At 39.8% G+C, this 14,862-nt stretch overlaps 1 protein-coding gene across 2 annotated transcripts in view; it reads left to right on the forward strand.

Annotated features, from left to right (window-relative positions):
- kcnab1a (potassium voltage-gated channel subfamily A regulatory beta subunit 1a) overlaps positions 1 to 14,862 on the forward strand; it is a 136,488-nt gene that overhangs the window by 114,102 nt on the left and 7,524 nt on the right. For both annotated transcript variants that reach the window (XM_051957857.1, XM_051957858.1), the window contains exons 4-9: positions 7,516 to 7,595; positions 8,464 to 8,508; positions 10,159 to 10,203; positions 11,523 to 11,566; positions 11,730 to 11,816; positions 14,766 to 14,851. In XM_051957857.1, the coding sequence (XP_051813817.1) occupies positions 7,516 to 7,595; positions 8,464 to 8,508; positions 10,159 to 10,203; positions 11,523 to 11,566; positions 11,730 to 11,816; positions 14,766 to 14,851 (387 nt within the window). The remainder of the gene's footprint in view (positions 1 to 7,515; positions 7,596 to 8,463; positions 8,509 to 10,158; positions 10,204 to 11,522; positions 11,567 to 11,729; positions 11,817 to 14,765; positions 14,852 to 14,862) is intronic.

Raw genomic sequence — 14,862 nt, forward strand, 5'->3', positions numbered from 1 at the left:
TGTTCTCAACACACACAGTGATAGCTGTTTGAAATTGTAATGTTCCAATAACATTAAACTCTCCAGTTAATAGAGAAGACCTACAACACCCTGAGAAGATGGAACACCTTAGGCAAGGTGCCTTTCACTACTGTTTGTTACCATTTGATTATATGACAACTTTTGCATTCAAGGTTGTCCTGAACTTTCTGTCAATCTCGTATATTTAAAACGACATTGATCCAAACTCACTAATACAAAAACAAAAAAATCTGTTAGGCGGCCATTCATTCATTTTATTGAAAATCACCCTCCAGTGCCACCAAACAAGTTTTTTCCCCGTCCGCACTCAGCAGAGACCAGTCAAGGAAAGAACACGCTGTTCATTTTCCTCCGTCATCCCTCTTTCACATATCTTTTTCTCCCAAAATTGCCTCTCCATTATCTGGCTCCATCTTTTCATTCCGCTCTGTTAGTCTCTGAGCGCTGGACTGTCATTAAGACAGAATAAGCCATTTTGAAACGAACTTATCATAACCAGACATGCAGAGTAAAGAATCTATAGATCTTATTTGTGGACAGCGTAGCCCTGTACAGCAAAAATTGCCACCAAAAATGTTGCTAAATTCAAAACTAAATGACCTTTGAAAATGAAAAAAAAAGGTCCGGAAGCCTGCAGGCCAAGAAAAGTTGGCAGCATTAGATGAAGAGTGGCCATCCATAGTCATTTCTGTGTCCCCTTGTTTAATTACTTGTTTAAAAAAGCAATGCAGTCTCATTTGTCACAGTGTTTGCAAAATAAATAAGGGCATAACTTTTCAGTGACATGGAGAAGATGCACAACTATCTGTTTTTTTCTGTTTATTTTCTGTTCATGCAGCCTGATTTTATCTTGATGGTGAAGGATGTGAAAGTGTCATAAGATGTCAAATAGAAAGGAGCGACAACGTAGTAGTGGCTTTTTCATTTGAATAATTGTTTTTAAAACTTGTGCAGCTTCTACAGTTTGTGGGGATAAAGTGATAAATGAACTAAAGCAGTGTTACTGTGGGACATCTATCACCATTTTGTCTGAGTGACGTCGCAGTTAACCTTGATCACAAAACACATTTAGTCTTCTGGGGAAGTTCTATTACCTAAAAGCTCAATTAGTCCACATTTGAAGCTTTTATTATGGCTTTATCACTTTTCTTAATAGCGAATTGAAACAGGGAACGTGTCTTTGTGCATTTTTTGAAGATAAATATCATAGCCATCACATTTTATACCATATAGAACAGAATAAAGGACATACTGAGGCATATCACATCATATGTATGTGTGTGTACTCAGGGTCCTTTGTATCTTTATGCCGAAGGACTGTATATGCTCTGATGTTGCTGCTGGGGTCTTGGGCTCGGTCATCACACATATATGCACACACTTAAAGTGACAAAAGAGAGCAGAGGAGGGGCAGGGGAACAGTAAGCTTATGCAACAGTATTATTTCTCTCCCCTTTGGGGCTTGGTGTCATCAGCTCACATGGTCCCCTCAAAGCTTAGCACCCTTTTTCCCCACCATTATTTCGGATGCCCTCGGTTCAATGTCACTGGTATCGCTCAGACACTTCAGGCTGGGGACTTGAACAGCTGAGATCCACATGGGAGCTGCTGGCTGGCTCACGCAAAATCTGGTTTACATATTGCATTGTTGACTCAGTGCTGAAGATAATGTTTAAGCTCTCAGTAGAGACGCACAATAGCACGCTCTGGCCATTGAAAATAACCAGAAAAAGAAGCTGGTGCAACAGACAGAGGGTCCCGGTGCACACGAGACCCTGAGCGTTTCCACAACAGCAGCTAGTCCAACCATCACATCACATGCAGTGCTACTGGGTTAAAAAATCCCCTGCTGCCCTGTTCAATGTCGTTGTTGTCAAATGTGCCCTAAATATACTAATGTCCTCAGCAGAGATCAGTGTCCCTGCCCTCATTAATAAACGAACAACAACTCTGGCACACAAACACAGATACAACATAAAACCCATGTGAGAGCTGCACAAATACACGCACATGAAAACACTGAACACAGAAAAGTAATGGCGTCCTTCTATTTTTATTTGGTAAGATTTATAAGAAGTATTTTACAAACAAGTTATTATTTACAAGCATTGGCAGTCAAGAATCAATAATAAATCATGAATGCGTCTCATGTAAAGCCATTAGTAACAGTGTGCAACAAGTTTGTCTTATCAAAGTGCTGTAAAGTTAGTTTCTCTGCATTCTTGTCTTGACATTCCCAGTCTGAAAGTTCTCTTAAGTCTGTGGGTAAGCCACTTGATATTGCTTACTCATTCACAAAGGGCAAAAGTGGACTGCTACATCATAAAAGGGAATTTAAAGAAAATGTCTCCTGTCGATGTCAGCTTTGATGTAGTAAGTTTGGAGGGGAGGAAGCAGAGCAGTCATGAAATCCTTTCTCAAGGTTGTGTGGGTTGCATGTGGGTGGCTACTGTGGCCTTGATTCTGGGGTTGTGAGAGACGAAAGTGTTTTTTCTCATTATGTCTCTTCCATCCTTTGTACCCCAGAAGACAAAACAAGGAGCCTGAAGCATAGCCACCCAGGTGTTTCTGGAACTTCGCAGTGACTCAGTGTTTGTCTATATGTGTGGATAGAGCTGCGTGTGCTCTATGTATATGGTTGTCTTCGCCCATCTTTCAAGACATGAACCACTCTTGAAAGGCCATCTGTCACTTTCAGTCACTCCACAACATCCAGAAGTCAGAAATCCTCAAATGTGAGCAAGCAGCAATGATTCATTACCAACGCAAACTTTCTGACCTTGCAAACGTCACTTGAAGCTCTTTTTGACAGTGATTGGCCTTTCAGTTTCCCATGTATACTCATCGTTCAGTGTACTCATCATGAATGAGCAGTCACCTACGGCCAGTCACCCTTTAAAAAGCCACTATCGCCCTTGTCTCAGCTTTCTGCCTGCAACTGTCTGTCTCTTAATCCGTCCTTGAAACACTCTTCTGCATTTCGCTCACCTTACCTCCAAAACATTTATTACCCACTGAGCTCCTTCTTAAGCTCTCCCCACTTTTCATTTATTTCATCCATCTCGCAGTGTCTCAGTAACTAGTTCCTTTATCCTTCATCCATTTTCTTACGTCGCCGAGAAATCTGTTAGGCGGCCATTCATTCATTTTTATTGAAAATCACCCTCCAGTGCCCCTAACAAGTTTTTTTCCTGTCCACACTCAGCAGAGACCAGTTAAGGAAAGAACACGCTATTCATTTTCCTCCATCGTCCCTCTTTCACATATCTTTTTCTCCCGGGCTCGCCCTCCTTTCTGTCACCTCTCCATTATCTGGCTCCATCTTTTCATTCTGCTGTGTTTGTCTTAATGGCAGTCCAGCGTTCAGAGACTGAATGAGCCATTTTGAAATGTGGTCACCATTCTTTCCATCCGTAACTTTCCTGCCTCTGTTGAACCTTCTCTGAAAGCAGCACATTAGCATCCGATAATGATGTAGTTCTTAATATGAATGGATTCTGAGAAAGTACTGATTATAGCGAGCTGGGAGAGCATTTAATATCAGCTATTTAGTTAAAGTGGCAGAGGTAGATGATAAATAGTTGAATGAATTTGTAGTGGTCAGTCCTTACATGCTGGATTCATACTATATATGCAGCATGGAATATTTAAGTATGTTGTTGACAGAATGGATGTTATGACACAAACAAGTATGCACTATATTGGAAATAATTTGCAGATTCAGAGTGTCTTCATAGGCCAGAAATCACAAGTCAGTACTAACTCCCACATATGCAACACAAAGAGTAATTGATGACAATGCCAGTTGTGGGATGTTGTGCAACTCTTCCTGAAGGGCTGGGTGAAGTTGATGGACATTATTGGTGACAGGATCACATTGTCAGACACGTCTATCCACAGCAATGTGTGGCAGGTTGTTTGTAGTACAACACTGTCTGAAGTGATTTCTCAGATGACAAATGGTGGAGTTGTGGACATTCAAGTGCCTGACTACAGCGCTAACTGACATGCCAGCATACCAACGGCACATTCTCAGACTTTTTTCTTGTCATTTGTGACATTGTGTCATTTGAATACAGCTGCATTATAAAGTGGCCTTTTATAGCTGTAGTCACGCTCTCAATATTGTCTTTATAAAGCCACACTTGATAGGAGTGAAGACTAACTGCAGCTGAATTGTAAATCAAAAAGTTTTTCTGCCCAACTGGCTAAATGTAATCCCGATAACGATAGAAATGGAGATTTTAACACTGTCTTAAAGTCAGAAAACACAGTTTGCATGCTGCATTTATATCTCTGTGCAGTGTACATTTGTTTCTTTGTCCATATCATTATATAAGATATTTTCTTTCAGGCCTCCTGCTGCACTTCACTGTTCAACGTCCATAATAATCCTTCTAAAGATTTCCACACATAGCAGTTTACAGATTTAAAATGGTAGAAAATAGAGCTCATGCAGTAAAAACTGTAGGTATAGGATTGCCTTTTTAAAATAGGATACCCTGCACCAAAATGTCAGAATTGGTCCTGGAAGAGAAACAGTTGTGATATGATTACACGCATCAAAACACAACTTCTCAACCACTTGTATCTCTTTTTCTGCCGCTCAGAACCACTGCCGGAACATCTTTGAGTAAGAGACACCTCCAGCTGGTTCTGACTACAGAATCATACTACAGCCTTACAAAGTAACTCTGATCTGGTGCACTGTAGTTTTCTTCAATTTTGGCTAAAAGATCGCCGTTATGTTGGTAGATTACGGCTCTCTCTTCTCTTTATGACTTTACGCAACTTTTTACTTTCTGCTAAATGTGAAGATATGCAATTTTAAGCTGACATTTCATCTAGTAAGGGCAACCACTTCTGTAGCTAACAGATGATATTATATTACCTCTATACAAGTATGTCTTCAGGGACTGCCTGTTAAGCTTCAAAATTGATTTTCAAATATTACAGATAATACTCAGGTGTGGCTCCAAGCTACAACCTCAAACGAGAGCTGCTCTCTGGCTGCAATAACATTTTATGCCAAGTTGTTACACTTATTTTATTGACTTTTACTTATTGTCTTTTTCAAAATCTTTTTCTTCCATTTAATTTCTTTTTTATTTTACATCAGTATTTGTTATACTCAGTTATATTGTCCTCCTCTATCAAGTCAAGTGTTAGACTTTCACTGTGTCTTAGCGGGAAGTGAAAAATGCTCATAGAATAAAGTTTCCTGTCACTGTAACATAATAACACGTAGGCTTGGATTGCCACCCAGTTTGGGCTGGTTGCAGAGGGAAGGTTGAGGAAGGTTGAGACGGATTCTCAGAAGAGAGATTATCTAATTCTTCTAGAAACAACACCTCCGCTGTCTGCCACCACCGAAACAGCAACACGCACGCTCCCACCTACTGCGCACACATTTGTAGGTGCATGCAAAAATGCAGACAAACACATTCCGTGTGCACATGTGAACACTAAAAAGCACCACAAACGCACGGCATCGCACACCCTTCTGTCACTACAAAACTCCAAAGGGAAATGATGACAAATTCACTTAAAGTCCCCATGTAATGAAAGTCACCACGGGGAAATTGGATCTCGGTCAGAAGATTTATGGTCACCACATCTGCAAAAAATATGGAGGAATATCTGCACACATGCCGCACGCCCACACACACTTATATAAAGCATGAGTACTTATTAACTAAAGAGGAATGAGTTGACACTGCAGTATATCCCGGAGTCAAATGATTTTTCACAGGTAATTACACTGTGATTCCCCCCAGTTCAATAAAGTCTGTATGTCAACAGAGTACAACCACACAGGGCTGCAGATCTGCTCCATCACATGTTCTGATGAAGGTAGAACTGTAAGTTTTTCATCATAGGATTTTTTTTTTTTTAACATTGTTCAAATATAAGGATAATGCTATACATGTTCTCTGCAAGAAGACAAACAAAGGTGCTTCAAAAAGTTAGTAGGAAAGAGGGGCACAACTCCTGTTTTGGGTTATACCTGACTACTATAAAGCCTTATCACTGTCCACAAAAACTCAACTGTTTAAAGCAACGGAAGAATAAAGGAGACAAACGCTTCGAACTGGCTGCTGTTTAGGACAATGAGTCGTCCACACAGCCCAGGTGACAGAAGCAAGTCACATGTGGTTTTGAACTGTTTCCACTTGTGTACTATTGTACTGCACTGTAGTACGACTGTATTCAGGGTGATGATGATGTCATGCATGCTGTTCAGTATCTGGAGGCTCAAGATGTGACCTTCTTTGTTGAAGGTTGAACATCAGTGGACCAGCTGCATTCAAGTTACAAAAAGAGATGATGTTGAAAAATAATGCAAAAACAGTCTTTTTCCTGTGATGTTTTGTGATGAAGCCATGAACTTTTTGAAGTAACAGTTTACACAGATTCAAGGCAGAGGTGGTTTGCAAAGCTATCTGACTGCCAGTAGTAAAACTCTGAATACTACGACTGGAAACTTAGAACCTTAGAGAAGCCTTAAGAGTAAAGCTAACTGCAGGTCATACTGCCAAAAGCAGCTCGGAGCCACTGGGGTTGGACCTTTCGGGGTGTCTTGTAGTGTCTGTTGGTTCTTATGTGCGCTTTGATGCTTGATTACGCCGATATCTGGGGAGTTTGTAGGGCAAATCAACACCTTGGGCTCTTGGTTGTGCTTCTCGAACAAATCCTGAGCAGTTTTTGTGGGGTGGTTTGGCACATTGTACTGCTGGTGAGAGGTGACTGTGGTTGGGAAGTGCTGTTGCCATGATGTGATTGATCTGTAGTAATGTTTAATTGTGTGACACAAGTCAAAGTAACAGCCACATGAATGCTAGGACCCAGTGTTTCCCAGTTAAGCATTGCACTGTAACAAGATGATCAATGCTATTCATTTTACCTGTCAGTGGTTTTATTGTACTGACTGACCAGTTGTAATTTCCTCTGGGACCTGTGTGTTCCAGAGCCGTGATACCAGCTTTTCTAAAAAACTGCCGGTCATTTTTTTGTTTGAGAAGTATCTTGATTATTGACACTGTAGTTGTATTCTTGTTCCCCTTCACAGATTGTATATTGTTGATTTGCTGTTGAGATCGAGTGGTATTTTGTGTCTGTTCTACTGAATTGCGTCAGTGTCTTGTATAAAAAAAACGGCTTGCAGTGATAATACTCCTGCTCTGAGGGAGGCCTTTGGCTGAAATGCGTCAGCAATGATATTTAAATAAAATATGAAGCTGCACTGCTTTGATGGTGTGTCATGCTTTTTTTTTCCCTTTTACGGTGGCTTTGGTAAACTCTGAGACACTGCAGTGGCAGAAACATGAAGATTTCTATTAAAGATATTGACATGACAGAATATCACAGCGCTCTGATTCTACCAGGAAGTGCCAGAAAAGGGAGATTTTCATCTTTAATAAAATAGAAATGAATGATAAATTGTGCACAATGGCCTCTGTTTGTCAATTCTCTTTGTCTCTGACCTCTTGCCAGGTTGCAGAGCAGCTAATGACTATTGCCTATGAGAGTGGAGTCAACTTGTTCGACACAGCTGAGGTCTACGCAGGCGGCAGGTGGGTGTCATTTAAACCCTAATGTTTGTGTGCAGCTCAGTCGAGCCCACAACAGGCTGTCCAAGTTTTTAGTCTGATGGGCTTCTATCATCCATGTTTAGCATCAAGGCTTCATACAGGCTGCTTACAGCGTGCTCTCCAAATTTCGTGAGCAGATCTGTCATGCAGCTTATAAATATTCATTAATGTAGTTGATGTTCAGACAGGATACGTACAGTCTGCCATGGCATGGGTAAGACATGCTCTGTATTTGAAACTGGATGAGATAGCCTGGGCCAAAGGGGAAAAAAGAAGAGTAAGGCCAATAATCCTTGCTGTTGCATCCCTGGATATTGTTGAAATATGAAGAGAATCACACAAAAGTTCAGGTTCATGTCAGAGTAATAGATTGTTTTGGATTTTCTTGTCCAACCTGCTGGTAGCTAATCAAACACAAACAAAAATCAGTAAAAAAAAAACTTCCAAATGTCATACAGACATCAGGGGAAAACTGTAGAACACCTTTGCATCCTAAAATATTTCAACCAGTTTTTATTTAGGAACAGGAAAGTGACGGTTACAATTTAAGCAGTCTATTTGGACCACTACAGAGCTGTTTACCTCTAACAATGTAAATGCGAGCAGAATATATCACTATATAACTGTAAAAATGTTTCTGCAATTCAAAACCACACCAACATATTTACAGGAATCATAATGAGTTTTCGAAGACTTTTTCATTGCATCATTTAGCTGCCATTCAAGACAAACAAACAGGTTTGAACTGGGGGTCTGTTTGTGATAATGAACTACTTTGATATTGTGGAGGAAATGTTTATGATTTCAAACTGCAGTTTAATAACCCCGCTTCATTTATGTTGCCTTGCAGGGCCGAAATCATTCTAGGAAACATTATCAAGAAGAAATGCTGGAGGTAATGGGGATATTAATGTGTGTGATTGCTTCATCTCATGTGAGAGAGGAAAATGTAGAGGGACGTGTGTGTGTGTGTGAGGCATGTACGAGAAAGACAAAAACAGATGTTTTTTGGGGCGTTTTAGCCCAGAGACCATCGTGTTTCATGTCAAAGGGAAACATTGATCTTTGCCTTGTTTTTATTTCCACAAAAGAGACTAAATCCCTAATTTGCTTCATTTCTGCACAAACATGTACACACACAGATGCAGAGCAGAATGGAATAGTTACTGTATGCAACTCTGCCTGCAGGCATTATCATTTTCCACAAATTTTAGATATTCCTTATGTGGAGTTATTTAAACATGCTCACTTTTAAAAAGAAAATTCATAATTGATCAGCTGTACAGGAGATAAAGGAAAGTGATACAGTGACATCAAAAGAAATGTAAATGGTATCTACAGTGTGTGTAGTTGCATGGGTGTTTTTTCCATATAATCTCAGGGTTTGGAAGAAGATCGAGGAAGGCAGATGAAAAAGTGTTAAATTCTTATGAAGCTGATGAAATCATTACCAGATATACCTGAGCTGAAAATATGACCTTTATTTGGGCAGAACTGAAACAAATGTGCAACGTTTATGTCCATTCAGTTTTTATCCCAAGAAAACCTTCCATAGCATTAAAACCTAAAATAATCTTAAATGTAATCTAGTGTAGAGTGTGATCTAGAAGAGGTATCTGATACATTCTCTCTGTAACAGTGACCATGCTGTGATATGTCACAAGCATTTAGCTGCTAGTGTTGGCTAGCTGTTCCATCATTAGGCAGCCTAGTGTCATGTACCGTGCTGACTGCATTACACCAGCAGGCGGTTTGATGCTGGTACAGTTAAGACACGCTGAACCTGACATTTCAGTCTCAGTGCTGTCCTGAATTTGCAAAGAGGCGATTGTTAGGTAGAGGACTAAAATGTCAGCACTAATAGATAACAATCCACGTTTATGTAACCGCTCAGACTTTGTTGCAAATGCATGTTGGTAATGTGGCACAACTCTTTGAAAGGCATGTATGCAAGCAGACGCTTCTCAGATCTCACGTTTAATTAGCAAAACCAGTGCTTCATAAAAAAATAATCTGCTGAGTTTATTCTTGTGTGATGTAGATTTCAATGATTAAATGCCACAAGATGTAGCAATAACAGGGCATCACCAAACTCTCTGAAGTCATATTTGCTTAGCGTATTCACACCTGTTGTCTGTTCCTCAGATTAGTCGACAGTGTATCTACATCAGACTGAACATTAAGGAACAACAGGATTGAAAATATCCGTAACGGGAACAGATGTGTTAGCGAGGAAAGCTGTGAAGCAAGAGAAGATTTAACATGTAACAGTAGAGAGTTGCTTCAGCTGCTTCGGTTTAAGTCCTGGTTTTGTTCAGGGAGACTCATTGTCTCACTTTATTTACTGGGATGTCTGATTGGAACAAATCCATGGTTAGCATTATTAGTAACACTTGTGTTTTTCCTGCTCCAATATGAGCAGTAACAATGTCTGCTCTTAGACAGAATCTGCTGCAAAGGTCCTACTGAGCCAACACTGAGCCACTATAATGCAATATGTGTCAGTCACCGTGCTGTTTTTGTGTCTTTTTCTGCAATTTCTCAGGCGATCAAGCTTGGTCATTACAACTAAACTCTATTGGGGAGGAAAGTAAGTACAAAACTCGACAAACTCCAGTTTCCATGACCAACAATGTTTACAAATAGTCATCTGTTGCAATGTTTCTCTTGAATTTTTTTGCGTACACTCCAGGAGCATGTTTAAAATGTTAAAAATGAGCTTTTCAAATGTTTTGCAATGCTTATATGCATTTTTTGCATGATTGTTGACTCTCATTTCTTCCCATTGTTTTCACCGGAAAAACATAAAATCAGTGGTGGAAAGTGAATTGCATGTGTGTCGTTGTGCTCAATGCATAAAGATAGGGACCTACATATAAAGACATGGCTCAAAGACAGCTTTGTAACACAGAAGTCATCCCACACAAGGACACGTGTATGAAAGCATTTAAACAAAACTCCAAACTCCATGAAAGCAGAGTGGTACATCTAACATCACTTTGTTTAACTAGCAAAGAAAGTATGACTAGTATTTCAGCTAAATTGCTCAAAAACATCAAGTCAACTCCTATATTGTCTCATTTATATGACTTGCATCTCTTGTCACATTAAACCTTCCATATCAAATATCTTCAAAGATGTTTAATGTTTAACCTCTCAGCATCATAGAAAGTTTTTCTTTGGGTCCATTTTTCTCTGCTAACAACCTGAGAAACATCATAAGTCACAGTAACAACCACCGGAAGAACCAGTTCCTCTGCTGAGTCTTAAACGAGAGGAGAGTGGATAAAGAAATCTGTTTTATAGCCCACATATGCAGATACAGACACACACACACACACACACACACACACGAGCTGCCAGGCTCCACAGCAGGTGATAAGGAAACTGGTGTCCAACTGGTGATAAGGAAAAAGTTATTCTCCCGTTCCTGAGCATTTCTTCATTCCTGTAAGGAAGATTCTGTCCTCCGTCTCTCCCATGCAGAGCCTGGCAGCATAATGATGCTGAGCAGTTGAGAGTGCACTGACCCATTTCCATAAAACAGCCTGAGATGTACATTTGGATCTCGTGTGGGGCTTGTTTTTATTTCATCCTGCCAGGGTCAAGAATTACTCTGAGTCTACTTAGAGAAGCTCGTGATTGTTGAAATCGATTAAGTGCCAGAATTATGAATTTATCCATTTATGATAAGATGAGATTAAACTTTATTGATCCCAAAGGAAATTCTTGAATTTATGCCACACTGAGAAAATTTCATTTTTGCCTGACACTTTGTTAATTTTCATTTTTTAAAACCAAAAAAATGAATCAGTGCTTTGAAGAAATGAAATTGTGTTGACAAATGCAAATAGAAAAGTCAGATTTATGATACAGCTTATGATATTTTTTTGCCGTTCATCCTATCAGAGCAGAGACGGAAAGAGGACTGTCAAGGAAACACATTATTGAAGGTGAGACAAGCAAATACACAAACAAAATAATAGAACAGCTTTAAAGTTCATTTTTATTTTTTTTGCTCCAAACTGTGAAAGCTGTGTCTTACTGGCTCCAACTATGGTTTTCTCCAATAAATATTCCTTCTCTCTTCACACCTTGTATCTCTCTGTCTCTCAGGTCTGAAAGGCTCGCTACAAAGGATGCAGTTGGAGTATGTAGATGTAGTTTTTGCCAACCGCCCAGACAGCAATACTCCAATGGAGGGTGAGTCAGTTCATCAATATTCAACTGTAACCAACACTATCCAACCAAGAAACCGGTCAATAGAGCATCATTGGCATTTTAGCTCAAGTTCAAAGAGTCTGACTTTCAGATGTTGGATGTGTTCATGTTATTGGTTTTATTGATGATGGGATGTTATGTTCAGAGAATTCATCTTTGTTGTTTAGCAGCAGAATACGGAAGCTCATTTACAGAGAATACTGAACAGAGTTATCACACCACCCCGTTTGACTGTTTGTGGACACAGTTACTTAAGATCGTCATAGGTGAAGTTTCTCTTATGTAGACCTTTAGTCATGATTTTAGTTGAAAATGGTAGCTAGCAGAGAGATCCAGGTTAAGGTTTCAGTTTTTTTGAAGTGGATCTAAAATTTCCACAGCACAGTTCTTAGTTCTGCCTGAAGAACTGGACATTGATGAGCCAGTCGTCTGGTCTTAGTTATGGTGTTACTTTAAGGGGTGTGTGAGCTCCAGTGTTCTTTAAGGGCTTACATTTCAGAGTGTTTAGACAGCGAGGCCACATCTGATACTTTGTCCTGACAGATACAGAAGGTATGAATTGTTTGTGGGTTAGAACCGTGATGCAGTCTGCTGATCACCATCATGGAGGCCAAAAGGTGGATGAAGAAGCTATTTTCTCTTGGCTTGGGGTTGACCTCAGTTTGGAGTTTGTTTGCTTGCCTTGTCTTGATCCCACAGTTTCTTCACCAGTGTTTTTGACTGAGCTTTTCCTTGAGTTGTGCTTCCTCCAAAGTCTGTCGATCATCATTTAAGTCAGCTACCCGCCCTGGTTTTCCAAAGTGTTCTTGTGTTTCCAATATTACCAATAAATAAATGAGAACGTGTAGAAAACAGCGTCTTTTCAGAACGCTTCAAGAATGGATGTTTTTAGGGTTTTGACTGCAAAGAGAGTGTTGTTGATTTGATATTCAGTTGCTGGAGGGCTATTGTGTACTTGCAAGGCAAATTAGAGAGTTTGAAAATAACAGAATGATAACTCCAAACAAGATTTTGGCCTGAAGCTAAACGTTTGCATTTTTCATATTAGTGTCTATATGGTGTCTTTGATAGAGCAGATATTTCAGGATATGGGGTGATTTTCACTGAAGTAAACATTCAAGTCCAGTTTTACTCTTGTAAAGTGTTTTTTTTTTCAGTATGTGAGGCAGGCAGTCGTACATAATTCATTATCAAGCGGCTTATTGACATGTATATTAGCAGTGCAGTGGTTCCTCATTAGTCATCATCAGTTAACTGCGTGCTTTTTGCATTCTGCAGGTAGAACCAATTAACAGAGTTTCTTTCAGTACCTTATTATTTAGTGCTCCTGACTAGTCAATAGTGAACTTAATATGAATCAAGCTCCAACTACATATACAGTACAATATTCCATTGGTGATACACATGTTCAACTTTGACTGTTTGCATATAATAAAATGTTAAGAGAGCTAATTTGAACAAAATAAACGGATACTGTTGGGTATTTTTTAATGCTTGTGGAAGCATCTGATTTTCTACCCTATTTTCCTTTCCATTGTCCTTTTATAGAGTTCTGTGTTCCTGCAAACTTTGCTTACTTCCCCCTGCCACTGTTCATTTCCTATTTAATTCCTGCAACTGTCAGAGTGTTAGTCCTTCCTTCCTCAAAACCATTTTTACTCTATATTGGCCGGACATCGAGGCAGGTTGCATTTAAATGTGAGCGCACCAGAACAAAGGAGAACGTCAGGGTGAGGGATACAGAGGAAGACAGGAGCAGCTGGAGATAAGAAAGAAGCTGAATTGTTTACTTGTCTTAATACTGTGTTATCTCCCTTGGCAGGATGCTATTGAGTAAGACATCTCTGTTTCAGGATGTTAATTAGCACTTGCCAAAGTGAAGAGAAAAGGAAAACCTGCCATCTCCAGTCCTTTTGGGTCTTCTTGATTATATAGGTTTTTTTTTGACTCTTCTCTACTTCTTAACTTTTCCTTACATCTTCTTTTTTGTCATTTTATGGCTGTACTTTTTCCTTTAGCTTTCGTGTCCCCCATAATCTGTTGTCTTGCCAAGAGCCAGTTATGCAGAGTGAAATGCAAGAGTCCTGCGACAGTGAACAATTGCGCTATAATTGGAGTGAGCACGGGGTGATGATGAATAACCTTAATGACAGTCCTAATCTGAGTTTTCGTTGGCCCTGACTGCTGTTGGCTCGTGCAGTCAGCAGTGTTGGAGCTAATTGCATCATTAAAAATGCAGCAGCTTGAATGTGATCAGAGGGCTTTAATATGTGAGCTTGTTAGTTTGTCCCTGGAGTCATTAGAGATGGGTGATGAGCCGTCAGCAGGTAAGAGACTTGAGGAGGTGGGTGGCCTCTGACAAGCTTTTTTTATTTGAGTTCATCAATAAAGTTGTATAAAGTAAAGAAGTCACCATACTTTCAGGGCCATTATTTACCTCAGATTTTCCTTTTTCGTTTCCCTAGTCTTTCTGTTAACAAGCCCACTCACAAATGCTTTCTCAGTGTTTCTGCTTCATTTTTTATCTTCCTTTGACTATTTTTTTGGGTTTCATCCACCTCTTTCTTTGGCATTTTATGTGGCTTGGCTATCAGATTAGGAATATGTTGCCCACCTTGAGACAAGTTACGTCAAGCTTGCACCTGATGTTTATCTTTCGTGTTCAAAAAAGTAAACGGACAGATGGGATGCTGGGATTTACCTCGTGGAAATGATGAGCCATGTCAGCCAGCTCTGACTGTGAACATTTCATTTGGTTAAATTAAGTCTACAAGGGGAGGTTTGTCACCGTCTCTGATGATCTACCTTTGATCTATCTTTAGAGGCGTTTTATCCGTTACTGTAACCTTGTAGATGCTGAAATCAGTCAACAAATAGTTCACTGTTAATCCATCACACTGATTTAATGTGATAATGTGCATTTTTCTACAGAGATTGTTCGAGCCATGACCTACGTGATAAACCAAGGCATGGCGATGTACTGGGGGACGTCTCGATGGACGGCCATGGAGATCATGGTAAGCAGTGA

This window comes from Acanthochromis polyacanthus, chromosome 13 (genome assembly GCF_021347895.1).
Source record: "Acanthochromis polyacanthus isolate Apoly-LR-REF ecotype Palm Island chromosome 13, KAUST_Apoly_ChrSc, whole genome shotgun sequence".
Classification (NCBI taxonomy): domain Eukaryota; kingdom Metazoa; phylum Chordata; class Actinopteri; family Pomacentridae; genus Acanthochromis; species Acanthochromis polyacanthus.